Source organism: Struthio camelus, chromosome 4 (genome assembly GCF_040807025.1).
Source record: "Struthio camelus isolate bStrCam1 chromosome 4, bStrCam1.hap1, whole genome shotgun sequence".
Classification (NCBI taxonomy): Eukaryota; Metazoa; Chordata; class Aves; order Struthioniformes; family Struthionidae; genus Struthio; species Struthio camelus.
Window position 1 is genome coordinate 25,273,743 of NC_090945.1, and position 27,352 is coordinate 25,301,094.

Consider the following 27,352-nt stretch of genomic DNA (forward strand, 5'->3'; position numbering starts at 1 on the left):
CTGAAGGCAATCTCTTTAATCTAGTATAAACAGCACAAGGCTATTCTGATGAAACAAAGTAGAAAAAAACACTAAGTTCACAAATGTAAGTCACATTGAAGCAGAAGAGAAGGCAGCTTTTTGTCAGCATTTAGCTGAAATTCAGTGGTTTAACCATAACCATCACAAAAAATATGCATCTAAATAATTTGGAAGAACTATTAGAAAAATACAGCTAAGTTTTCACCTGTTATCTCTTGCTAAGGTAAAGACATTTTAAATCTGATTCTTAAGAGTTTTGAGTTCCAAAGTCTGAAAATAAGCTAAACTATTCTTTTTTCCCAGCCGGAAAACACTGCAGTTCTTCCTTATTTTCTTTATGTAAAGTAATCTAGTGTTACTTCTCAAATAGACTGTGAAGCGAGAAGATAAAGAAGTTGTCTCAGAAGTTGTCTCCTTCCCTCCATAAGCAGTTGGAAGACTGGTTTCAATGACATATGGCTAATTCTAGGTTGTGCAAAGATAAAACTTCACATTCATTTTGATAAAAATGAGACCTTTATTTTTCATAATTTCAGGTGATCATAGTATTCTAAGCCAAGTTTAGATTTTATGTGATTAAATGTATGTTTCTACTTAATAAGTTTTTGCAACATTAAAGTCAGGGTTTTTCCAATTAATATTAGAACCAAAAAGCCTTTTTTAAAAGCACAGAAAGTAATATAACTGAATATTTTGTAATATTCTCTATACCCCTAGTAACTACATATACACACTTCAGTACTATAAGGCTTCTCTCAGAAGTGCTTCCTCCCCAATTCCAGTAGCTGTTTAAGAATAAGTACCTTTATTTACTTAGGAACATAAACAAAATCTATTCCTCAAACTGTTTTGCCCTACATTGAGTAATCAAGGAATTTGCTGATTCTATTCTGAACAAAAAAGCACACCCATGAAACAAGGAAACAAAACACCATCACCAGAACAAAGTTTACCATTAGAGTTCAAATTCAAATTAACTCATTTTTCTTTGAAGATAACCAAGTTACAAAATTAGGGCCCAAGCCAAAACATGAACATTTTAATTAACAAAGTAAACTCAAACAATGTATATTCTGTACTCAAACTTGAATCTTATCAGCACTTACACTGTTGACCAATTATACATAATTTAGTTTCCTCCCATCATCTTCAAGTATGGGCTGAGTTTTTGTATGCTTTATTTCAGTTTGTAGGCAATTCTGGATTTGTATTTCCATAGGCACTTTATTCAAAAAATACCGTCACTGAATATATTCAAAGTACTTGACAGTTCTCTGAGTAAGACTAGCACACTTACAAACCTGCTTCTCTAACTCATAGTAGATGCAATTAAAAAAAAAAACACATACTCCATCATCCTCTAGTCAAAGTATGTGTCACATGCTCATAAACACTTTTTAAAGCATTTACACATGCAGCCATTTATTTCTGTTAATATCATGCTTTTTGGTAAATAAAAAAGATAATCAATTTTCCCTGAAGGATGCATTAATTAAAATGCAAAGAAACTTATTTTGCTGTGGCTTAACTGTGCAATGGATGATGTTGTTCTGTCTTTGACTCTTCCAAATTTCTTCCTCTTAAAAGAGGTTCTAAAGGAAGTAGTTAGGCACGTGATTCAGATTACTGTTATTAGATTATCCATCTTCCCTCAATAAAAACCCAACCAGCAATGCTTCTTAGGTAGTGAATTTGTTTTAAACAAAGTGATTCTAAACCTGGAATGTTCTTTGCACACAAACAGGAGTTCCATAAAATAGACCTTAAAGGAGCCTGTTTATTTCTCAAAATACTACATGCAAATGATTCAAGAGAAATTATTCCAGTATTTGAAAAATAGTAGTTTACTGGTTGAAAGCCCAAGGTGTGACTACTTCAGAGCAGATGTGTAGCAAGTTTCCAGATGGTAGTCTTGTACATACAGCCTGCTAGCCAATGTGTATAATGTGTATGTGCACATGTCAACCAATCTGCATATTCAAGTGTCCTGAAGTGGAAAGATTCCCTTAACCCAAATAGAAGCATCATACTTTTGAGTTCACTATGGCAGGATTTCCAAACGTTACAAGCAGACTTAGTTTTTACAACTCTAAGTTGAAAAGTACGGGACATTTAACAGCAACTAAAGGCTTCGTATCCTCCTGGAGATAAGATGTACTTACTACTGCTAATACTGCTGCCTTGAAAACATACCTATTTTAACATGATTGCAAAGATCCCTCTTTTAAAAATACTAGGAAGTGCAGTGCACTTCATTACATGCAGCATAACAAAACAATGACTAAAAGGGGAAAAATTTTCTACCACAGAACACACAAAACAGTTTTTCTTCTGAGGGGTGCTTGTGAAGCTTAAAACAGAAAATTAGTGACTTTTCTGTTCCATAATCTAAACAATCTTAGTTTAAGACACTTCCCACAAATTTATGTCCTAGAAGATTCAGTTCTGGAAAGAACATCCACAATTAGATCTCAAATAAGGTATCTGTTCAGCTTCGCTAAAAAAATAAAAGGTAATTTAGGGGGAAAAAATTAGCATAACTACCAAGGCATTTTTTAATAATGAGTCAGTGTCCCACTGCAATTGCCTTCCTGTTTAGTTTCTCTTCTGCTATTTAGATATGGTTACTGGATTATCTTCCTTCACAAGTCTTTTTCAAGACTTTCAGCAAAAACGGAACTACACTGGACAAAGTGTTTTTTCTATTACAATTTTGTCCATCTCACATCCTCTTTCTCTGGCCTCAATAATGATGATGAAGCCAGATAATTTTGTGCCCCTCCCCCAGTATCTTATGCCTTAATCCTACCTAAGGTCATTCTTATATTTCAGACCAAATTGCAAAGGCTTAGCTGTCCTCCAATATTTTTTTATTTTTTTAATGTGCTTAGGAAGGTCTAGTTTAACTTAAAAACCCATATACACTCCTATTTTTCCTGCATTAAAAATACTTACTATAATATTTTGCAGTTTTTATATAAAACAGAAAACCTAAGGGATGTGTTCATATAAAAAGCATTTAAAACAGGCTTAAAATGTAGCAAAGTCTTGCTTTATTGAAAAGGTGTCACAAAAAACTGCTCAGTGTTAAAGGGTGAGAAAAGAACAACAGCTCTGGAGATTATTAGCACCATATATGGATATAGGTTTTTGATTTGTAAAAATGTGTGGCCCTGTAAGTTGACCAAAGTATTGCATTTGTTTAGTCCACAGGCTGACAAAGTTTCAGCTTTCATGTGCCAGTTGAGTAAGCCACATAGGATGAGTTTCTTTGATATGCTTTTACTAAACGCATGGTCAACAGTGCAAGGGATCAAGATAGCACCTTCTGAGATATAAGCTTATACGATGCTCATGTTATTGCACAAGTTTTTTTTTCCTTTAAGTACAGCTAGTGCAAGTATTTTGCTTTTTAAACAGTTGAACATAGACTGCAGCATCTAGGAAATCACTGCTCTAGCATCTCAAGACATACAGCCAACCACAAAACTGAGTTGTCATTCACTTAACCAAAATATCTGACACATACTAGAAAGTATCATAATATCCTGAAAGTTGTGCAACATAATAGTATGCTCTTATTAATTCAGAACATTCTACAGAAAAAGAAGGCCTAGTTTGCAAACACTAGTAGAAGGTGCAGCACAAGAGGTCTCACTTAAGCAGTACTATGGATTACTGTAGTTTTATACCATACAGTGTTTGCAGAATTGGACCCTAAACCTGTAAAAATATATATACACATATAAAAACTTACCATGCAAGCATAGTAGCATTAGCATAGCATATTACAATCCATGGTTCCTCATCATCATGAAACAGCTTTTCTTGATTAATTTTTCCTAGGTTGGAGCCATATCTCCAATTAATGTACAGAAGCACAAAAACAGTATTGCATTCAGAAGTGACGATCTGCATTGTTTTTACAGAAGTCTTTAGATTCCTCCTCAAAGTCACATGAAAGCAGTGAGAACTGCAGCTAACAAATCAGTATTTCCTGTTTTGCTTCCAGGTTCCTTGGTGTGACCCCAACCTTGCAAAACAGCCAGACTTTGTCATATCTCACACAAGCTCGCTCGAATTAAAATAAATACTAACAACATACTAACATTTACAGAGCAAGAATTTCTCAAAGCAACTGATTCCTGACATATGAAGTATATTCCAGGTGCTAGAGATTTTGTACTTGAAAATAGTTCCAGGTTTCAAAATGTGTTCGACTAGAACATCTCTGCCTTGAGAGCGCCGAAAAATTGACACTAGGTCACATGCTCTTTTGCATCAAGCTATTTAGGAGGCAGTTAATGGAAGCAGATGAAAAAAGGAGTCCAAAGCAGCCCAAGTTAAAATACACATGCAGCGTTTTGAGTGGCTGCAACTATGGAAGAAGTGGAATGCAAAACCAGCATTTACAAGAGTAAAAAGATACAGATAACAAGTTATCCAAAATGACAAGAGAGTTGAAGTAAGCTCAACAATATCCTTGAAGGTCCATACACTAACTTCACTAGTAGAAGTACCACAAATGCAAAGGAAAATTCATCTTTCTGCTTAGTCTCAGTATTCCTACCACCTCTAATTAAGAGGAAAAGAAAAAAAGGGGGGGGGGGGGAATCCACTTATTTTAAGTGCTAATTGCATGCTTGAAGTGTAGTATCAACTTACTATACTCTTGAATTAGGACAGAGCTCTCAGATGATTAGTTTAACCATTGCCTGCCTCTTACAAATAAGAATCTACTAGAAGAACTGAAGTGATCTTCAATACACTTTCTAGCTACTGCCATCTTTGGCACTGGACCCTCAATCTGAAGAGCTCCCAACAAGATAAGGAAAGATGGAACAGCTTGCTATATAGGTACCACCTACTTTATCCTTCTATACAGTGAAGTCCGCACATTGCGTCCAATATAGTGTTATGTAATGGAAACCCCTAACACACACAGTACTTGGTCCTCAACCGCTCAGGATGCCTCTATTTGAGCTAGTTTGACAACTTCATTTTTTAATCAAAGGCTCAAAAAAGTCCCCTAAACCTCCCAAACATATTTCAAAATAATTGTATTTTATGAAAATTAGTCTGTTGGCACAAATAAGTTTCTCCTGTAATAAGTCTCTGCACTCTTACAAATGCTAGCCACCTAGAGACATTACTATGCAGAATGCAAATACAAAAGTCTGAAGTTAACAGCATATATGCATGGCTTAAAATATATATTTCTGCTAGAAGAAACCCATACAAAGGGACTTGAAAAAGTGAAAGGATTTTTATATTTACTACAGATACAATGGATCTACATTTTTCCTCATTGACATTTACCAAGAGTAAAACCAGTTTTGACCAACCACACAACAAGTAAAGGACAAAAACATTCATTCCTCATCTAGAGGAAGGGCAGGCCCAACCAGTACAGCATCACCACAGTATCATCTGAAAAAGAGCGACCACCAGCAAATAAAGTGACATAATACAACATCTTTGTTCACTATGGTATGGATAAGGCTGTCTGCAGCACACAGCTGAATAGCCATTTGACTTTAGAAAGTCAAAAACTAGCTCTTCCAGAAACTGCTATCTTAGCCTCTCCTATGTGGGTTGGAGCTTTAGGGTAAACATTAGCCTACAGCACATAACCACAGAAAATAACCTTCTTGTACTATTCATTAAATTCCAAGCGCTTAGGAAATCAAGCTTGTACTGAAAACATACCAAGCCTTACTGTGGTGTTTTTTTAAACCAATAGTTATCACCATGAAAAAAAAACAACACATCTTCAGCAACAAGAAGTACTTAAGATTCACACTAGCAACTGATCAACGTCATTACTTCATCTTAAAATATCTTTCAGGCACTTGAGGGGTTTGTTAGGAATAATTATCTTCTGAAGGATGAACTTTTTCCAATATTTAAGTTATTTATACCTAGCCTGAAATTCTTACATATTGCATTCCAGGTTAGTACTATTTAAGTTGTAAAAATCTATGGAAACCTCAGCCAGCTAGAACAAATTTTAGTACATTTAAGCATTATAGCAGTTTGTTCTTTCATCAGAAACTGTTAGCGACAGCTTGGAGGAAAAACATACGAAAGCTTGCTCATCACAGTTACATAGTTAAAAATCTGCAAGTATCTCCTAATCTGAGTTTTTCTTATATTGGAGGTTATTCATGAGAATCAATACATTCCACACCAGAGATGCACAGCTATACTGTAGAATGAAGCACTTATTACAGCCTGCTACCTTCCAGCTGTATGTTTTTTGTGGCACTAGCTAGTGCACAGAAACAGTTTAGTTCGACATTACCTGGAAGTTAGTGTAGTTATAGCTCAGTTTGCTGTAAAAAACCAACATACAATCACCATCTGCTTCAGTGTTTCCATCTTCCTTCCTTTCAAGTTCTAAAACAAAACCCTTTAGCCTTCAGTCCTAGCCTCTTAGCAGAATTTTTTCGAAGCATCATGAAAGTAGTTTATAAAGGTTAACTTGTAAACAAAATGACCTTAATGGCATACTGGGACATTCTTACATGCACTTATTCAAATGAACATTGCTGCTTAGTGTTCAACAGAAGTATTCCTTTAAGATCTTCTTTCAGTAACTGATTTCGAGTCACTCATTGATTTTACAGTGCCTGACATAACACTTGAATACAGAAGAGTCCTATCTTACAGCGTCATTCTGATTATGTTCATAGAAGACTTCTAGATAAGTCCAAAACATTTTATATATTTTGAAATAACAATGGAGTTTTACAGCTATGTAATCAGCCAGTAAAACCACCAAATTCTAAGTATTTGCTTAGTACATCTGATTAATTTCAGGGAGTAATTAAAAATTTACACAATCTAAGATGAGCTAGAACCAAGGTCATTTAAGTTACAAAAAAAAAAAAACCAACCATGGGAAAGTTCCTTTTAAATAAAGACAACTTTACCTTGCATGTGCACCAAATAGTTTATACAGGCAGAATAAACTCTTCAACCAGATACGAATGATGGGAGAAACTGAGAGCTCAAACAGACTGAGATTTAAGATACATGTAAGAGTTGCAGTAATCTAAGCAAGAAAATTCTTTCTCATTGCTTAAAATACATCCCAGCTCTGTCTTTTACTGAGCCTTATTTCTCATTTATATGAGAGTAGTATCATCTTTACATATAAAGGCTATTAAATGTTGATTTTTCCTCTCTCATAGAAAAGAGGAGAGAAGGAAACAAATCCAGCAATGTTTATAGTACAGCTTTTTGCTACTATAACTGCACCTGTCTTTCCAAGGAAAGGCAAATGGAGAATGATTAATATTTAATACCATTTACATCCACATGGGAGTGCTAAGCACATACCATGGAAATTTAAGTTTACAGTGGTTTCAAGGGTATGTTAAGCTATCTCTGGCATTGGCTATTAAGCATCTATAGTATAACCATGTAGCAGCACATTTCTTTAAATGTGTAAGTTAACCTTTTAAACTCATTTTTGCATATGAACTTAAGAAACCTTGGATTTAAGTGAGGCATTACAGTGAGTGAGTGAGTGTTGGGGGGAAGGGCTGACTGAGAAGTTCAACATAAATGCTCTTAAGTAGAAATAAGTGTTTTATTTAAAAATCACAGTACAGGTGCAGTTTGACATCTGTAAGTAAGCATTACTACTATAACTCTAAGAAAAATTAGAGTAACATACATACTTGGGCATATACAGCCCAAATAAGAGCCTACACTCAAAACTGACCAGTACATTATTCCTATTTTCTCCTTTTCTTCATTTTATCCATTGTAATCCTTTTCGCTCTTAGCATGAGACCATGTTTTCACCTTCATAAATATTTGAATACAACAATCAATATGTTCTTTTAATCAATAGCTTTTGTGTGACAGCTGTGGTTTGTAACAGCTAGACTACTATGGAAGCATTAGAAAATGGCATTACTTACCCCATTTCATCACCTTCCACACAAGCTTTAAACGTCTTCAAACTATACTACTTAAGTCAGCAAGAGCAAACTAAAGCTTGTTGACATAGTGGAAAAGTATGACTTTCTTTTTGGTCACAAACATACCCAACATACACCTACCCCCCTTTGAGGTCTTCGATACAATGGAGAAAGTTTAAGCACTTAAAGCAGGGCTGAGCCAGAACAAGAATTAAATTGTTTGAGCCAAGGCTGATGTTTAAACTACAATAGAAGTTTCTACCAAGTTTAGCAGTAAAATGAAAGCTCACACTGTCTAACAGGAGCAAAACATTTACTTGGTTCTACCTCATTATCATACTTTCTTCCAGAAATCAGAACTTAAAGTGTTAAAAATCCTGAATGAGGAAACTGTACTTTACTGATAGATCACAAAAATCCCACTGAGACACAGCAATGGTTATTTAGCTAATTAAATATCTAGGCTATCAAAGTATTTATTACTTAGCCATCAGGTGAAGATAATTGTTTCAGATCTTTACTGGAATGATTTTCATCGTGTTAATTCAAGGCATGCTTACCACTACTGAAATTCATCCATGATTTTTAAAAGATAGCATTACTAGGGGTGGCTTAATATGACCATGTTTAAGATAAAAGGCCTAGAATTCAGCTTTAAAAAAAATATTATGCTCTATGAAGTTGTATTGATACAACAAGCGTTTTGGGAGGTCTATAGACCAACACTGTACCAATTCATTTACGAAAGCAGTTTTTCCTGAATCTTATAAGTGTTCTGAGATTGGCTTTTTAAACTGCTCAAATTCTGCCAGGAACAGCCAAATGAGAACATGAATATGTCTCTACACAACTTCTAGGGGCATTTTAAAAAATAAAGATTTCTATATAGAGAGAAGCTCACTTTAAAAAACAAAACCAAACATCAGCAGAACTACTTTCTTTTCTAAGTTTTACCAAGGATGTTTTGTAAGGAACATTGTTTATTGTATTATACTTGATAACGCACAAAAATGTTTGAAATGCACATTAATAGTCTCTTGTACAACTTTAGGAATTGATCCTTTTAACTGAAAAAAATCATATTTGAATACTATATTGCATTTTATTACTTTAACTGGATTCTTTTTAAAAACAAGCTGTCATTAATTAAACTATGTTCACACTTGCCACTCAGTTCAAGACATTTTAAAAATAAGCAGCATTTTCTTAATATTAGTTCTTTATGCAGTTTTCCCTCTGCTAGCAGATTTTACTGAAGATTTGGAAATAAAATGAGTAACTGTAGAAATGAATACAGAACATAAACAGTTGAACATGGTATGCTAATTTTCTACTTCACTTCCCAACAATACAAAACAATAAAAACCAACAAGAACCAGGTAGCTGTTAATCTGCATTTTTGTTACATGCTTACACCATGGTAGCTTCCTACATTCTCAAACAACATGCTTATATAGCCATTCTAGTTGGACTAAAACTCTGGGAAAGAGCAATTTGCATGTGAGTTAAACCACAGTGCCATTTAATATGAAATGGTTTCAGGTAATAATTAAAGAAATGCTACTGTTCACCTTGGCACATTTTTTAAAATAAATCACAGAAGTGTGTGCCAAGAGGTTTGGGGGAAGGGGGGGGGAAGGGGAAAAAATAAAAAATAAATCTATGCAGAACCATGGATCCCAAGCACACTTGCAACAGTTTCAGCTAGAGAAAGTTACTAAAATTAAGGGGGAGTGTAGAAAAAAGACCCATTTAGGACCTGGCCTTGCATTCCTCAAGCAGGTGAAATCTACAGGACTTGCCTGAATTAAGAACAGTCCAAACACTCTTTTCAGTTAAGTAGTTTGTTTAATGTGTTTAACTACACAGCAGTGTATGCATTTGGTGTGCATATGTATACATACACCAATAGGCACTGTATAGCTATACACAAGCCCAAATTGCAATTAGAGATTTAGACTTTGAAAGTATATCCTTTTTAAAAATAAAATTTTAGGCTCCTTGAGCTCTGATGTTAGCAGCTATTCCTAATTTGCAAAGTCACCAGGTAGCACAGCAGTTTAAATATAAAATTATTAATAAAAATGTAAAAATTGGTATATAATAGACTACATGGAGATAGTGGTGGTAGTAGTATTTTAGGGTCATAGAATATTCATTCCGATAAGTGTAAAAAAAAGAAAGGTCAGGGCTCGCTTCCAGCAGTACCAGTCATGCAAGGTCTTACCTTCATTAGCAAGAATAATGCAACAAAACATTTCCCACCATTGTGTTATTTTCTGTATACCTCAATACACAGATATTGTGCCTTTAACATTTTTTTGCCCTTATACTCCAGAACCCTGAAGATGAGATTTTTGGGTGCTCTTGTGGATGAGTGACCGTTAGTAATGAAAGTGTTGTGTTCTTTGGCACCTCTATCTCATTTGTAAAGCAAAGTCCTGCTCCATTTTTTTCTTTAAGGAAAAAATCCCAGCAGTGGTGCATTCTATTAGCACTGAAGAGAAGAATAGGCCTGTACAGTGTGATGGATAAGAAAACATGAAATAGCAATATATTTGTCTACAATTGTCTTTCCAATCAATTGCACAGAAGTTTGGTCCACTTCTTCAGTTACAGTGTAGTCCTCTTAAGAGCTTTGGTTACAGCATTAGTGTTTTGGTAAAAAACAGAGCAGATGCTTTCCCTTCTCTTCTTCAGGTAGATTTTTCATTGTCCTCTCCTGTCTTCTGAACCCGTGAATACTTTTTGCATGAAGATTTGAAGCAGCTGGGAGGCCAAGATATCGGCCAGGAGAAGCTGCAAGGAACAGAGCCTTGCACATTCTTCTCAAAGAAATAAAATATTGGATACCACCATGCTCGAGAGAGAAAGTTTGTCTGTGAAGATACCTTTAAAGTCTGTATTGGCACAAGCCAGTAAGGAGGAAAAGGAAACAAAGACAAGATCAGTTTAAAGCATTATAATCAGTTAAGTTGAGGCATAAGGATGACTAACAGTTGCAATATATTTGAATGTGCTTATGCAGAGAACAGGTATATTTAGCCTGAAAAACCTGGTAACACTGAAAGAAAGCATATCATAGTCCAAATGTATGCTAATAACTGAGCATCTTTAACCCAATTAAGGGGATACGGTGGAACTACGTAGTCTAGAGAGGCAAAGCACCCAAGTATTTTTGAATGCAAGTATCATGTTTCTGCCGATGACTACCAATTGAAAACTAGGTTAAAGCAGCTTGAGAGCTGACATTCTGTGTTCCTACTCAGAAGCGTACTTGAACCAGTACACTTGCACCTTCTGGACAGGTACTTTTAGTGACACTTAAGGCAGAACTGCCAATGGCATTTTTGGTAATTTAAGTTGGATAGAAATTTTATTACTCAATTACTGTTTTATTCACAATATGAGATAGTTGAGGTCTATTCTCTACATTAGAACAGCAATAAAACATTAAAGCATTTTAATGCCAAAATGCAGGCTTTTTTAAACTTAACAGTCCCAAATGAAGAAAGAGCATCTTAAACCATAAAGTCAAACTCCTTGCCCAATTTATTGGAACATTGATATGGAACTTCTGTTTTTATTTCAATTCTAATAACTGATTTTGGTCTTTTTGCAGAACCAACAATGCAGGCTACATATTGATTATAGATATATTCAGCACTCACCTTTTCATTAGCCATTGAGTGGTACCACCAGAAGAGCCGTGTGGTGATATAGTAAGCAATGATGACATCTACAGTGTAGTGTTCATGAGCAACAAGGATACAAACTATGCCAGCAGCACTCATCAGCCAGCAGATTAAGTGATACCACCAGAAGTGACGTGGCGAATCTGTCAAGTTGGGAGGTAAAGAAAATCCACAGTAGGGAGGGGGGAAAAAAAACACAAAGCTGCTAAATTTTAACACACACAGATGAGATCTAATTTTGACAAAAATTAGACAAAGCACTAAGCTAACTTACTGACATCCTCTTATTTTGCAAAGTGAGCCCAAGATGGGTTTGTGGTTAGGTAGATAGCACCATGACCTGTTTTCTAGTCAAATTAGGATTTCCATATACCCTGTGACTTAACTGGAAAAGGGACAGAATTGAGGTAAGACGTACATTTTGGTCATTTTATTGGGTGCTTCGACTCTCTGCTCTTTACAGTCTCTGTGCTCAAGTTAAGTTCTAGACATTTGACTTGAACAGAGGTTATGTAAGCCAAACAGAGATCATATATTAAAAAATTTTTATTCCTAAGTTTTAGCCAGTTTACAGTAAACCTCTGTTCTGTGAAGCAGAATACAGTATATAGGAAAGTAAAGTATTTGGATTTACACCCTTTCATTAAATATCAGCAAATGTGAGTGAAGCTATTCTTCAAGATTCATTTAAGCCACTTCAGCAGCTAAGTCATCCAGCCTCCCCCCTTTTCTTTCCCCATTGAAAAAGTGTCCTGGGTGTCACAATGACCATTCATAACTTCTGGCAGGCTACTGGGCTTCATTTTACTCCCAGTGTGAAGTTTCGCATCCTTTCCCCTCTCGCCCAATGGGCGGTCTTACTTTTCACAGGATACAGGCAGACAAGTTACTGATCTCAGCAAGCCTGCTCAGAAGTAGTTTGAGAGTCAAATTAGTTACTACAAAAGGACTTCAGTTTCAGTGAAAGTCCCAAAACAGTAAACCCTCTCAAGTCTCTCCAAAAATATTACAGACTAGTCCATATCTACTGATTTAAAAAACAAGTCACCTCAAAAAGTCAATAAAACTAGCTGCAAATAAGAATGACACACCAATGCTAGAAATGCAATTCACTGTTCTGGGCAAAGAGCTAGGATGTGAGGAAAGGAAGACAGACCTGCTCTGCACTTCTCTGGATGAACAGTAAATGCAGCAGCAGCAAAGGATTAAACAGAGGAACTGAGCAGAACAAAAAATCCACTAAACCAGTAATGATGGAAAAACTCCACATACATCTCATACTAAAGACAGACTTAAAGAGCAGAAGAGAATGCAACCTCTAATTCAGAACAATTATATATCTTAAGCCCTTGCTTAGAGAACTTCCTGCTAATTATGCAAGAGACAGGAATGGGAGAACTATGTATTTTTCACTTCCAGAGCAGAGATTATAAAGCAGGACTTGGCTGAAATATATGGCAAACACATGGGCAACAATCAGGGAGCTCATTACATGAGTTTGGAAGATACATTCTTCCAACTCCTTATCATAAAAGGTGCACAAATTGAGACTTTCCCAAAAGATTGGGTTATCTTCATCTTTCCTGGCACTAAAGATACAAAAGAGAATGCGACCAGCATTAAGCTGCTATAACATACACAAAACAAGGCAAACAAGTCTATTAAGCTATTTCCTTAATACTGTTCTGGTAATTCTGATTATTTACATATGCTATTATCCCAGTAACGTTCACCTAACTAGGATCTACACTACAATCAATTATCTTAAGTCAGTATTTAAAGAAGCACATCTTGCATCAGTAGATATTTTCTTTACACACCTAACTGATTACAAATAATGAAGGTTTCAAGTTTAAGTTAAATAGGCTTTTTTTAGTTTAAGGCAGAACATAGCGCTGCAACGCTTCTCTCCCTCAACATTTTAATAAAGGAAGGCGTTCAACTGACACTGGCCAGTCTTATTTTTATTTCAGAGAAATTTACACATTCCCACAAGCCAAGCTAGCAATTGCGTAGTTTGGAATTAGTCTACTCTTACTGGTTGCATCCCAAACATGAGAACTGGAAATGAAACTCCACACTACTGCAGTAATGAACAGTCAAGCTCCAAGGGTAGAAGGGTTGCTTACCATTTATCAGATTTGGAAGTTGAAGTTTTGGAGAACTGAGCACCAAATATTGTGCCTGCAGCACAGATGGATTCCCCCCACCCCATAGCACTACAAAGCAAAGGAGGAACCATGAAACCAATTACATCTTCCATGTGCTTGCCAAACTGTTATCAGCTTAATAGGTGTAAAGAGCAGTCTCTAGCAGAAGATATCCAAGGAGCATGAGTCAGCTTTGTTGTTCAGAGTAACTGATGCAGAGCACCCTTAGAAGAAATAGCACTGCTTCTAGATGTGATACAAGTGTGCAACAGCCCTGTGTTCAAACCACAAAAATCCCAAAACCTAAGGTATGGGAGGCACCCTGCACAGAGCTAGTTTGCATATTTAACTACAGCATCTTTTACCCATAATTTGAATAACCTGTCAATGACTAATGAAAACTTAACTTGCTTCAATTAGTAAGCACAATATATATATAAAAATAGAAGTGAAGTGTCTAGCAACATTAAACCCTTAAAGCCCATACCACTCTTACTATTCCACATTTCATTTTCACTCTACAATCAAAAGCATGATTTTACACTTGTACAGTCCATGTACAGCTGACCAGTAGCCTTTGATACACAAGGGTTTTATGTGCACTTCCCTCTAGTGTTTTTTCCAGTACAAACTTGGACAACAAAAATACATTTAAATACCATAACTTACACTCTTTGATGAATAAGTAGATGAGTGTTAGTACCACAGTGTGACCACTAAACAGGAAGTCTCCACACAGGATGTGCGATCCAGTTATGGATAGACCACCACCAGAAATCAGTCGCAGGATCCTCTGCACCTTTGCCTGAGAATCTCCATTCAACTGTAACACCACAAAAAAGTGCAAGAAAATTTGGATGCACTACGTGATTTGAATACATTTTGCCCAAATATACATGGAGTTGAGGAGACAGAAAGAAAAGGAGACACTTACCTTTATTTTCTTTTGTTTTCTTCCATACATATCTCAGACAAGTAGCATACGTACTTATAAAGTTGACAGCTACTGAAGATCAGCTTGGTAACGCCTTAACATGCTATCTGCTTTCCTAGGTTATTTTGCATTTAAATCTACCCTTTTTTTTAAAAATAGGCATTATATCAGAATAAGATAAGAATATAACAGAAGGTTAAACAACATAGATGTTGCTTGTAATATCAGGTGTTGCACAATGGTCACTAATGGAATGGATAAAGACCATTCAACAGTGGTTCCAATAGTACAGCCTTGTATACCAGCTCTGTCATTCTATTCAGAGTTGAGCAACGTTTCTACAAGACAAAAGTCTTAAGCTTGTTTAATTTTACTTTTGATTACAAACTCAAGTCATGATTCCTTTACAGGAATTCTTTGGTTTTTAAACATGCATTAGAATCAGTTTGATTCCTTCAGTTATTAGGCAAACTGCCAGCTGCACCCTAGCTGTTCTATTTTTTCCAAAGAGTTAATTCTGGTTAGAGGGATAAGTTTTCTAGAATCAGAAAGAAAATAGTCACAAGACAAAACTCAGAAACTATCAAGTTTTCCCATAGCTGTAGTACGCACTTCTAACATTCTTACAGGGTAATTCACCTTGTTTTGATACCAGTAACATAAATGCATTTTCAAAAAAAGCTTAGCTTTGCTTCTCTCCCCCATACGAAGTCTACTACAGGTAAAGTAGACCAACAACAGTTTAGGCTTTACAATAATGATCTGTAAATAAAGCTTTTTCAAATAGATGCTGATTCAGAAGAAAGGAACATAGTGGCTAGATTAATTTGTCCCAAATCTGAAAGAATAGAACAAATACAATTCCATACCTCATGACTGATGAGACCCTACCCGAGTAGTGACAAATTTATCCCCTGAATTAACCAGCAACAGTTTTAGGCTTCAAAAATGTCTGTCTTCTCAGTGCATAACCAACGTGTTTGTCCTCAAATACTGTTTTTTTTTTTTTTCCCCAGTGTAGCTGCCATGATAGTATTTGCTCTACATTTATTGTGAGGAAAAGCTCAAAGCATCACATGCCTACAGCTTTTTTAGTTATCTAAACCAATAAGTAGTGACAATAAGGAATTTTGTTAACTGCACCAATAGATTTTTAAATATGATTGTACAAACATCAGTTATTTAAGTGTATGTTTCTCTGTAGAAACATACACACACTTACTAAATTTTTAGTCACATGTATATACATTTTTTAGGTTTTTGGCAGGGATAGGCAGCTGACCTAAGGTCTTCAGACAGCTCTTGACAAGTCTGTCGCTGAGAACTGAGAAACAGGACAAAGCACGTGATAACCAACCCTCTCCCTTAAAACATATATTATACATACACAGGAAGTCAGTTCACTAATTTGGTAACAGTACCATTTCAATGTATATACTCTGCTTTAAAGTACGTTAACTGCAACACCACCTTGAAGTTGTTACTGTTCCATGCAACTTTTGGTTCCATGAGATCATCTCTACATTTCTGAAGATGTCAATAGAAAACTATTTTTGTTATTAATTAATGTCTGGAATGCATCTCATTTGTTCTAAGGAACCATAAGGACTCAGACAGAGACTAAGACCAGTATCATGAAGTGAAGGTTCTTACCTTTGGTGCACACTGAAAATGCATTCCAGGCACAGGTAAGGTGGTAACATACATCGTAATACAGCGGTACAGGTACAAAGTTCCTATTATAAAAAAGAACCTGCGTCCCACTATTGACCTGAAAAGTAAGGAGGTGGGGGAAGAAAGTTCATATGCAGGATACATGTAAAGTTAAGCTCCAGATTACACTAGATGGCTAAATCTCTAGAATTAAAGAGCTCCATCCCTTGATTCTCGCCACACACTTGGCTAAATCAAATACAGTAAGTAGTATATTAAGACACATTCCTTGCAAATAATTTCTTCAGGTTTTGGTCTTACTAGATCATGTCAGATTGATGACATAACCGCTACAAAGTTTCCTCCGCACCTAAGTTAGCTTGGCCTCAAGTCTAATTTAGGTGTACAGTTTAGGTGTGCTGTCAGGTACAATAATCATTTTGCTCAGTTCAGTGATCTTCTCATTTCAATCATACATTATACACAAGCAGACAATTCTAAAGTATCTATTTTTAAGCAAATTGAGAAAACAAGGGAAAAAGTTTTAGTTTAGTTCTAGGGACTGTGGGGTTTATTTTGTTGGCGATCCTCCCCCTCCTCCACACACACAGCACCAGGATTTCCTGTTTAAACATAGACACTTCAATAAAACTAACATACTCAGGAAAGCACAATCCCAGAATAAATTTGACTAGTAAATGTAAGTGTCAGAAATTCAGATTAAAAACCTCTTCAGTAAGTAGGGGGAAAACTCATGTTTGCATATCCAGTGCAGACACTGCAACATTTTCTAAATAAGTCATCCCTTTGTCATTTTCCTACCAACCCTGCTCTACCATATTACTACAGATTCTATCATAAGATTTCTTTTGAACAATATGGAATTACTTCTTTTCATTGCAAGTCATGCTGAGGCTATGCAAGTTAGGTGCTACCCACAGTAAACAAGCAAAACCAACATTTTCAAAGCATGCAGAGAAAAAAAAAATATAGCTACTTACTTATATCTAAGAAACAGCCACTGGAATATCCATAATCCAACTAGTATCATTCCATTTATTTCTGATACAGAAAAAGCCCATTTCACACGATCAATATAATCAAAAAATTTGTCAGGCAAGGGAGGGCTAAGCTCCTTTGGAGGTACTCTCTCATGGACCACAGTGATCATGACAGTTGTTAGAATCAAATTGAAGAGAGCATAGACAAAGGCAATGCCTGTTTTCCACCATTCCAGAGGAAATTTGTTCCGAGATTCAGCAGGCATAGCAATTTGGATGTAGTCAGGATACTTCTTTGTGCTTTTGCGCAAGCCATTGGACAAACCCTTTGGTTTGCTATTGCCATTTTTGGTCTCTTCACTAATAGAGAGAGTAGGTCGTGCGTAGCCATTTGAAGTGTCATTGTTTTGACCCTCCATATGCTCTTCAAGCTTTGCCGTCTCAATGGTATTCATTCCTAAGCTGTTTGGCCAAACCACGTTTACTATTTACCAATATCCAGGCTCTCTTTAAAGTCTCACTCCTTGAAGTCCAATGTACTTGTTTCTAGATGATTTTTGATTTCTGGTAAAATCCTTAAGTGTTCATCGTGCTTTTGCTATTCAGATACTGTAAAGCAAACCCTGGAGACAGGTCTTTCTTCCCCCTAAAGCTGTATTGGCAAAAAAAAAAAAGAGTACTGAAGACCCATACAACTGGTAATATACCATGAACAACTTAAATCTCAAAACGCTTTTTCCAAGTTTCAACCAATTCTACTTACACACACAGTCAAAAGATACACTGAAGACAGGTGGTTATTGTGAAGTAACTCAAAACCAATTTCTACCAAGTAACCTTTGATAAGCCTGATGAGTTTAGGAGCTAATATCGATGTAGAATTTTTTGCTTGTTTTTCTAAAGATATGGTACAGACCTAATGAGCATAACAGCACTTGCTTTATTCATCGTCGGGATTAAGACAAAATCATTTTGCATCAATATTGAGTTTTATAACTTACAAGTTCTCTCCTTAACTATGGGATTGCTGCAGATGTTAACACAGTTTGTCCATACAGATCAGGCAGTCTTGTTAGTCCAGGGAATGGGACAAAACAGAACATTACTACAGGATTTGATTTTATAATGTGTAAAGTGTTACATCTCTCCAGAAAATTCACTCAATGGCTGGCTCTACTACTTCTTAAATCTGGAAGTGAAATTTCAGCCAAAAAAGGTAACAATGCATCCATGCAACTGCCGTAGTACACACTACAGAAGGTGCAAATTTTCAGAAAACTAAGAAATATACCTCTGGATTGAATCCTTAGTTATGGTAACCCATAGGTAAGACAGTACAAATGGGTCTGTATTTACCCCTTAGTTCCTTTAAAAGGGGTCTGTACAGATTCTAAAAAACCAGGAACAAGTAGCAAACTTCATTATCATACAGGATTTATTTCAGGCTGCATTTGTGAAATTCAGTAAAATCTGCCTCCATTGAAGTTTTCATCAGGTAAGTGCATGCCTTTTATAACATTTTCTACCAAGAAAAGAAGGAACACAACTCTCATCTATAGAGCATGAACAGCTGGAGTTTAAATAATTGCCATTTTCCCAGCCTTTGAAGTCCTGTGATACTGCTTACTTACCACAGTTGTGACGTATATTTTTATTACTCTGCTCAGCTCCTACAGCAAGCACTGTCTAATCATATGATAAGTTTTCCCCCTTTATCAGCTAATTATAATCCTCTCATTCCTTATCACTTCTCTATGGGGAGAAGTCTACCACCACCACAGGTTCCTGCATGCCAGTACAGGCTGCTGCAGCACATAACACCTTATGTGCAGTTAAGTCATTGTGACAGAAACTGAGTTGCTGGTCTCCCTAACCGTTACATCATAGAACTTGACTTAAAAAAAACACACCAAAAAAACCCCACACTGTCCTTGATAGCAAGAGATCTATCATTACACTATTTAAAACCAAAATAGTCTGAAAAGCATTTGAACTCCCCTGATGAGGTCCTATCATTAAACCTGAAGCCTGTGTTGCTGTATCCCAAAGCTACACCCTCTGAAGTACTATTATTTCCTTGTAGCACAAGGCTGCAGCTCCACTCCCCTGTGCAGGAAGGCTACATGTTCGTTCAGCCAGTCAATATTACCTTACATGTGTTAAAAAAGGAAACCCCCTAGTCAAATTAAAAAAGGCTAATAGTTATCTGTCTTTAAATCACTTCATGCTCATAGTTGGTAATCCTGTTTAAAAAGTGGCAGAACTTTAAAAAAATAAGAATAAAAAAGGGAGGAACACATTTAATATAGTCAGCATGAAAATCCCACCGACATCTTAGCTGCTCTTCTTACTGCTCAAAGTGAGAAGGGGCTAAAGGTTCTAATCCCAAATAACATTCAAACAGGTAGTCCTAAAATTTTCAAGCAACATTTCTAAGTTAACTGCTCAGCAGTATCCCCTGAACTCAGTCACCAGTTGGCTTTTTCTAAATCCCTATCAGTAAGTATATGAAAACAGGAAGAACAACCACAAACATACCACAAGATGATATAATAATTTCTGATACTTTCCTCCCTCTTATTACCAGACTGTAAATTTCACTGCCCTAGAAGGGGATACTTAACCCAGCACCTGGGCAACAACTTCTCTGTGACGCTTCTTACAACCAGGATGAATATGCTCTGGTAGCAACTCCAAAAGAAACAGCCTTACTTAATACAGAAGCAGAATGACACTCCAGCTTTCACAAGTCCTTCTCCTAGCACACACATTCTTCTGCTCCCTCAGTCTACTGGAGATAAGCATGTGACAATGCTACAGAGACAATACAGGAAAGAGTGTTTCTGCTTTAATTTCACATCTACACACAGATGAATGCAGATAATGCTCAAGACAAGACTTACAAACCCTTGCAATTAAAGTAGCAAAGTCTTCTGCAATGAAGACTTCATCAATACCTAGAAGAACAGCATAATTGTAGAATCTTTACACTGATCAACAGTGCTTTCACATGCATGTCAGCAGAGTTTTACACTGTTACATTTTCCTTATCATTTGGGGGGGGGGAGGGGGGAGAGGAGGAATCTTTTACTCCAGTTCAGTTGTTTCCAAGAGTAGGTCAAAGAAATGTTTTGCTCAGGTTGTCAGTATTTAATTTCTGTAGAATGCTTGCAATATTCTGCTTTGGAACCCAAATTTGAAGCAGAAAGATTCACAAGCTTGGAACCATCCATGAGCATTTGGAAGGAAGGAAAGAACCAAACCTTGTTTTCATACATAGTCAAGATCTCATTTGAGAGATCTAGATCACTGGAAGAGATTGCCCTGTGGGAGCATGCTACAACTTCTGTTTACTTTAACATTGTACCTTTTTTCTTCAATCAAATTATCACCACCTGCTTTCATGAATCAGATTCAGTCACCAGTTGCAGTAAAAAACACTGAGTTGAACAAGTGGGGGAAGACAGAAGGAAAACATTCAATGCCTATTTCATCCTCAAGCATTGTTTGCTTCGCTGTTTTAATGAGACCTGATCTCAAAAGCAAACAAGTCTAGTTCCAATTAAGTTGATTATATAGCAAGCTCCTTTACATCCATCTCCTACACATCTACTCTTTAACTAAGCAGCTTAGAAATAATGTTCTGTTTCCAATAATTAACAACAAAACACCAGCAACAGAAAAATAAGCTTTTATATACTCTGCTCCAGTAGGCATTAGAACCTAGAACAATGTTTCATTAAATAAAAATAGTGACATACAAACACGACATTGTTTTCCTGCTGCATCTCTCTGAATTTATCTAAGAGCCATAGTCTAACTGATGATTTGTCATGTGTTTCCATTAAATGGACAGGAGAAAGAAATAGTATGCCAACTGTTTCATTCTGCCCCAAAAGCAATACAAAACACAGGTGATCCTATCCCACAATAAGTAGAGATCATAGAAGAGTTTCCCAGAGCCTTGTCACACTTTTACTTATAGCAAGAAAAATACTGTACTGACAGAACAACTGAATACCCTGATAAGTCCCTTCATTTATAAAAACTTAATTCTTTCATATTATGATTTCCAGCAAAACGTGATGCAACACACTTCAGAAGTGTATTGTATATCTCCAGCCTCAAACAAGTATGAAACATGCTTTGATGTTTTCATATCAAAAAATATGACAGTGCATTGAAAGTCAGTTTTCTCCAACACAACCTTTAACCACCCTCAAAGTAGGAGAACATTCAATAAAGCTTTAACAAGTGAAACTGTCTGGTTCTAGCCTTTCCCTGCAGGATTTCATTATACCAAAATACACCAAATCTTAATGGAACATTATACTAATGCAACATTCACAAGTGAAGCCACTTATTTTTTGTTTCCCAGAATGTAATCTTTATCTTGCACATCTATTTCAGGGATTACTAATCACTGCAAGCAATCTACTTCACAAGAAGTTGTGCACCTTTTGATCACTGAAGATCAAAGAACATAGCATCTTGGAGTCAGCACACTTAAAAGAAAAGGACATAGGTCAAAGAAATAGAAGTTTGGCCTCACAGCTTCATTTAAAAGAAAGTGACTATCCTACTGCAGAATATATCAGTTGGACAGGTAAATCTGCTAAATCAAATTCTTAGCATTAAGGAAAGCACTTCCGTTGCCTGAAAAGGCCATTAGGGCCATCTGTTTCATGGCCTCTTTTAAGTAGCTTAGGTTCCAGTGTCAGCAATAAGCAGCATAATATGGCATCCAAATTGGATTATCCATACGCATCCTGTAAGTAGGATTAGAGCGCCTGGAAGCCCACCTCCAAGTACTTCTTGCTGTGCCAGGAGCTAGTACAAGCAGTAGAGTGCTCAGAAGTTCATGCAGGCCTCAGACTTATGAAAAAGTTCAAGACATCTGTGATGCAACAAGATCTCCAATATAAATGACAGGACATTCAAAAAGCTTCCACTGAGATAGAAGCAGAAAAAAAATGGTTCTGTAAGAAACAGCTGAGCTTGGCTTCCTATGGCTTTGTGTTGAGCTGTACTGCACTCTGAAGTTTACCAAGGGGCAACTTTAATGTTGCAATATTAGAGCCCTCCTTCCATTTACTTGTTTTGAGGATACAGTAACAGCTTAATATCTTCAAAATGTCTCCCTCAAACCAGGCAAGTTCTGGACCTGGACTGACAGACAAGACTCACAATGTGATTGTACTACCCTTGCTTTTTGCAGAGGGCAAACTAAAACAATATTAAATGAGCAACTGTTAACTACATTTATTTCAGGATTCTGAAGTCATGTATTAAAAAAAATACCATCACCACAACAAAGAACCACATATCACTATCACTTCACCTAATTGAAATGGAAGATAGCAAGAGCAATTTCAAAGTCTTCCATCACCATAAAGTAACTGTTCCGATTTGTGCTATCGTAAGTATAAGTTCTGGAAGCAGTGTTTAAGTAAACAAATTTCTTCAGTGCAACGAACTAGCACATACAAATAAACAAAAACGTAAATACAAGGAGTAGCTGAACATAGGCAATAGTGTTACTCTCTAGGTCTCAAGGGAATATAGCCGTCCCTGTTCTTCACTGGCCTTCACATTTTGAAACACTTAGAAGTCAAACACATTTAGATAAATATTATGCTAAAAATGGAAGAAACAGAAGAGTGCTTCAATTTATACAACATCTGTTTTTACTTTTTCCTCCCATTTTCAAGCTATGCTGTTCAGAACACTATGAATGGAAAACAGAAACCTTCCACTGTATTTTTTAAATAATTGGCATTCTTAATGACAAAGCAAGTGAATTGCTGAATTCCTGCAGCTGTGCCCTTCACCTCTAGAAGCCTGCTCCAATCAGAATAAGATTTTAATTGCCACTAAGTTATAAATAACTGAGCAGTTACTTTTCCCCCCTCCCCATAGGATACAGTTTTTGTATGAAAACTGCAGAATTAGTCTGTCTGCAGCTTTGTTATTAACAGGTACACCCAATGACCAAAAAACCCCCCCAAACCCAAGAAATACACAAACATCCCTCCCCCCCCCCATCAGGTACACACAGTCATCTTTATGCTTATTTAGTCAGTGAGAGCATACCACTAGACACCCTTTGGCCTGGTCCCCAACCCTGGAGTTCCCAAACACTGTCTACAAGGCCAAAGCAACGTGCAAAATCTGATCACCATCTCACATGCAAGCACAGCCAATTATTAGCAGATATCAACACCTCCACATTAAGGGCTGGGAGTTCTGCCTTTTATCTGCATTTTGTTATGTTCAGCATTTCTTGACTAACTTCCATTGAATCACTGGATACACTGACCCCAAAGCAGCAAAGTGTTTTAAAGATTCCAGAAGTGAGAGCCAAAATAAGCTCTTCACTCTGTCTTCTTAGCTTTGCTGTGATACAGATGAATACAATCACATACAAGTTACTTACAGACCTAACATTATCACCTTCCAGAAGATACCCCATTCAGAGGAAACGGTTGCATGATGTAGGCGTAGAAGAGAGATTACAGCTCACTTATGGGCCCCCATCATTCCCCAGGCTCTGCCTACACACACACTGAAATAGGTGGACTCTGTTCACTCCCAGGAGATAAGAGGGCACATGCCATCTTTAATAAGGGAAAAGTAGTACTCTGACCTTAGTACTTTAATAGGTATTATTGGGGGTAGGGGAAGTACCTATACTATGCTTAAAAACAAACAAAAAACCACACAGCATCAGCTTAAAGAATCTGGCCTGTTGCTTCAGGGAAGTTAGCTACCTTGATTCCATCAAGCTTTTTTCTTGAGAGTTTCCTGCTCACATGAGATTTCCCTCCTCTCTCCTGATAAACAGCTCCACAGATCTCAGAATGAGAAAGTGCAGGCATCTTTAACATCTCCTTTAGACTTTGTATTTTTCAACATTCTGCCTACAAGGCCAAAGAATTCTTACTAAAGAAACCGATCTTGTCAGAATAGCCTTGGACAAACTCTGGAGGCAATCTGCCTTTACTGGAACTTCCCTGCACAACTTGAGGTGAGTATAAGGCAGTTTTTATTTGAAATCTCAGTGTTTTCAATAACCTCATCTACTACATTCAAAGCACCTAATATAACTCCATGCTGATCCTAAAACTTCCTCTCTGCATCCACAAGTTTCTGCATGCACGAGGCATATTTGTCCCACTACACTACTGGCATATAATTTACTTAAGGAAGACCACAGTATCTCCCTCCCAAGGAGGGTTATGACTGCTATTTACTTTTAACTGGACTTGTAGTAGTGTTGTGTCCAAGTAAAAGCTGAACTGTCCCAACACGCCATTAAGAGTGAGGATTTCTCTACGGTTGTCCTTTGTTTTCTACCTCTTGATGCCTTCTCTTACACTGCTTACACCTCTGAGCAGCAAGAGTCATTTTTCATCTCTGGACTAACAAGCTTCCATTCAGAAAGTATCAGAAAACAGAAACAAAAAAGTCTCAGGAGTTCTGGCAAGGAGAGCTTCCCTCAAAAAGAAAGCTTAGATTCTGAATGCTATCAATACTGAGAGAAGATAACTGTCTGTAAGCAACCATACCCATAAACTCCCTCCAGCTGCTCCCCCTGCACCCCTTCTTCCCCCATCTCCCAACAGAAGGGATTGATCAAAACGCTCCATCATCTTCAAACTTAGCTCAAGCATGGAGGGGGTGGGGGGGGGATAAAAGCCCAGTAAGTTACCTTATGGAAGACAAATTATGAGAACTGCTCTGTATCTTGCACTAATAGCAATCAAAGACACTGACTCTCCATTGAAGTGCTCTATTAATTTAATATTCCCCCAAATTAAGAGCCAAGCACAGACACAGTAGCAAATAATTTGAACCCCCCCCCCCCCCCCCCAAAAACAAAGCAGGTGCTTTGACTGGCTAACTAAGCAAGAAGCTTTCATTTCTAGTCATCAAAATATTTAGGGTTAGAGATGCACTTTAATGCTGTGTTAAGTAACAGTAACAAAAAAACACTTGATGTAGCTGCCTCAGCTTCACTTAGTGACATCAAAAATAATTCTACTTTTAACTTTGTAAAAATACACCGCTGTTATATCAGCTTACTCAACATTAAGTAATTCAAACTGCCTAACTGAAATTGTATACCAAAAGATCAAAAATTTTCCTCGAAACTCACTCATATACTAGGCAGTATTTTAGGCTGAAGCATTTTCTAATCTACTTTCCAAGCTCCATAAATGACAACAGATTTCTTCCAGGTGCTATTCTTTGGAAATAAAGATAGAAATTTAAGTTCCTCACACACCAAATTTTCAAGGAGTCCTAACAGATACAAGTTTAACTTTTTTTGTTCCTTTAAAGGGAGAAGACGACATGTCCAAAAATAGTGTTCTACACTAACAAGTTGGTGATGAAACCTCGTTAATTAGATCAGAAATAACGTAAAACAGGAGTTGAGAGAGAGACGGTATCTCCCACAAGCAGCCAAGAGATGTATATGGGGCTACATTACATTCCTTACCACTTACAGGCAAAAATACAAATCCTACAAATTAAATAGCTTTGCCTTGGTGTAATTTGTGTCAAATTTAATACATACAAAAGCTTCAAAAACAGTAGGTGCAATTTCCCCCAAGTTAATTCTTCAGATCTAGCTGAGATTTGAGCTTTACTCCTACAGCCGTAGGTCACAAGAGTGAGATTCCTCCCCACATATACCCAACACCACTAGTAACATGAGGTTGTCAAAGAAAGACTATTTTCAAAATATTTAATTATATCCAATTAAGCCTTTGAGATCAAAGAGCAACTTAACCACAGATGAACAGTAACCTAACAACCTAGAAGTAGAGCGGCATTCAGATTTTCATATGCCTAAAGCTTGCAGAATAAAGTTGTGTTCCTTCCTCAGTTTTTGGAGGACTGTAAAGCATTCTGATCTACTGTTTCTGATAAATCAGCAAGATTATTTCAAGCTGAGTGCATACTGCAGTCAAGAATTGGATATAGGTCTTGAACCATCACTGTAAACAATCTGAGCAGTGATGCACCAGACAGTATTTTATTTACAGTATCTTTTCAATCCATTTCCCCTGTATTCTGAAAGAAATTAGAAAACCTATGGGGGGGGGGGGGGGAAGGGCTCTGCTTGAAGCTTTCAACCCCTTGCTGCCAGCTGACTGGCCAGAGAAACACAAGCAGGAGAGAGAACAGCTTGACACCCCTCCTTCCCCCCCCCCCCAAATATAGGCTGAAAAGGAACTCCAAAATAGCACATAAGGAATATGGATATTGAAGTGAAAAAACCTAACAGCAAAGCACACTTGTGGCTGACGAAAACAGACCTGTACAGCTCCCTAGAAAGCCTGTGCTCCTTTTTAGCTTCCATGTTGCCCTTATATTGATTTAGGTAAAAGAACCTACTTCTTCCTTTGTGGAGTCTCAAATGCCCCCATGTGAAGAAACAGATGCCCATTTACTGCCTAAGAGCAGGCCTTAGGGACTTCTTCAGTACCTAGGCTATGCCTAGGCCCAGCTATCTTACAAGCATCCAGGACCTAAAATCAAACCCAGTTACTGTAAGCTATGGAGCATCCACTAGGGGGACTCCACAGACTCCTGCACAAAACTGGCAAAATAACAAAAAGTTAAAATACAATTCCTTTAAGGGATACACTCAGGTTTTAGGGATAAGTTTTCTTCTTATAACAGCTTCCATGTTTTTTAAAGCTCCTTGTCAAAGAGCAGAGCTTCTCAGCCAGCAATATTACAGAGTAGTAATTGCAATCATGAATAACATTTCAAGGAGTATCTGAAAGTGAAAGAGACAAACAGAGCAGGGGTGGTAACAGTTTATTCTGAGCTTCTTGTTGCTTCAGGCAAAGTAACTTCTACTTAGTTTTCTACACCCCCATTTGAATATCATTTAGAAAGAAATAAGATAAGTAATTGACTGAGGGTACAGTTTAAGAAAGCACTTTTA

At 37.0% G+C, this 27,352-nt stretch overlaps 1 protein-coding gene across 7 annotated transcripts in view; it reads right to left on the minus strand.

The window, feature by feature from the left end:
- Positions 1 to 7,599: 7,599 nt before the first annotated feature.
- Positions 7,600 to 27,352, minus strand: part of SGMS2 (sphingomyelin synthase 2) — a 60,800-nt gene continuing 41,047 nt past the window's right edge. For all 7 annotated transcript variants that reach the window (XM_068941952.1, XM_009689382.2, XM_009689383.2 and 4 more), the window contains 5 exons: positions 17,389 to 18,040; positions 16,388 to 16,505; positions 14,470 to 14,623; positions 11,627 to 11,793; positions 7,600 to 10,855 (listed from right to left, as the gene is read on the minus strand). In XM_068941952.1, coding sequence (XP_068798053.1) covers positions 10,652 to 10,855; positions 11,627 to 11,793; positions 14,470 to 14,623; positions 16,388 to 16,505; positions 17,389 to 17,843 — 1,098 coding nt within the window. In that variant the 5' untranslated portion in view covers positions 17,844 to 18,040 and the 3' untranslated portion in view covers positions 7,600 to 10,651. The remainder of the gene's footprint in view (positions 10,856 to 11,626; positions 11,794 to 14,469; positions 14,624 to 16,387; positions 16,506 to 17,388; positions 18,041 to 27,352) is intronic.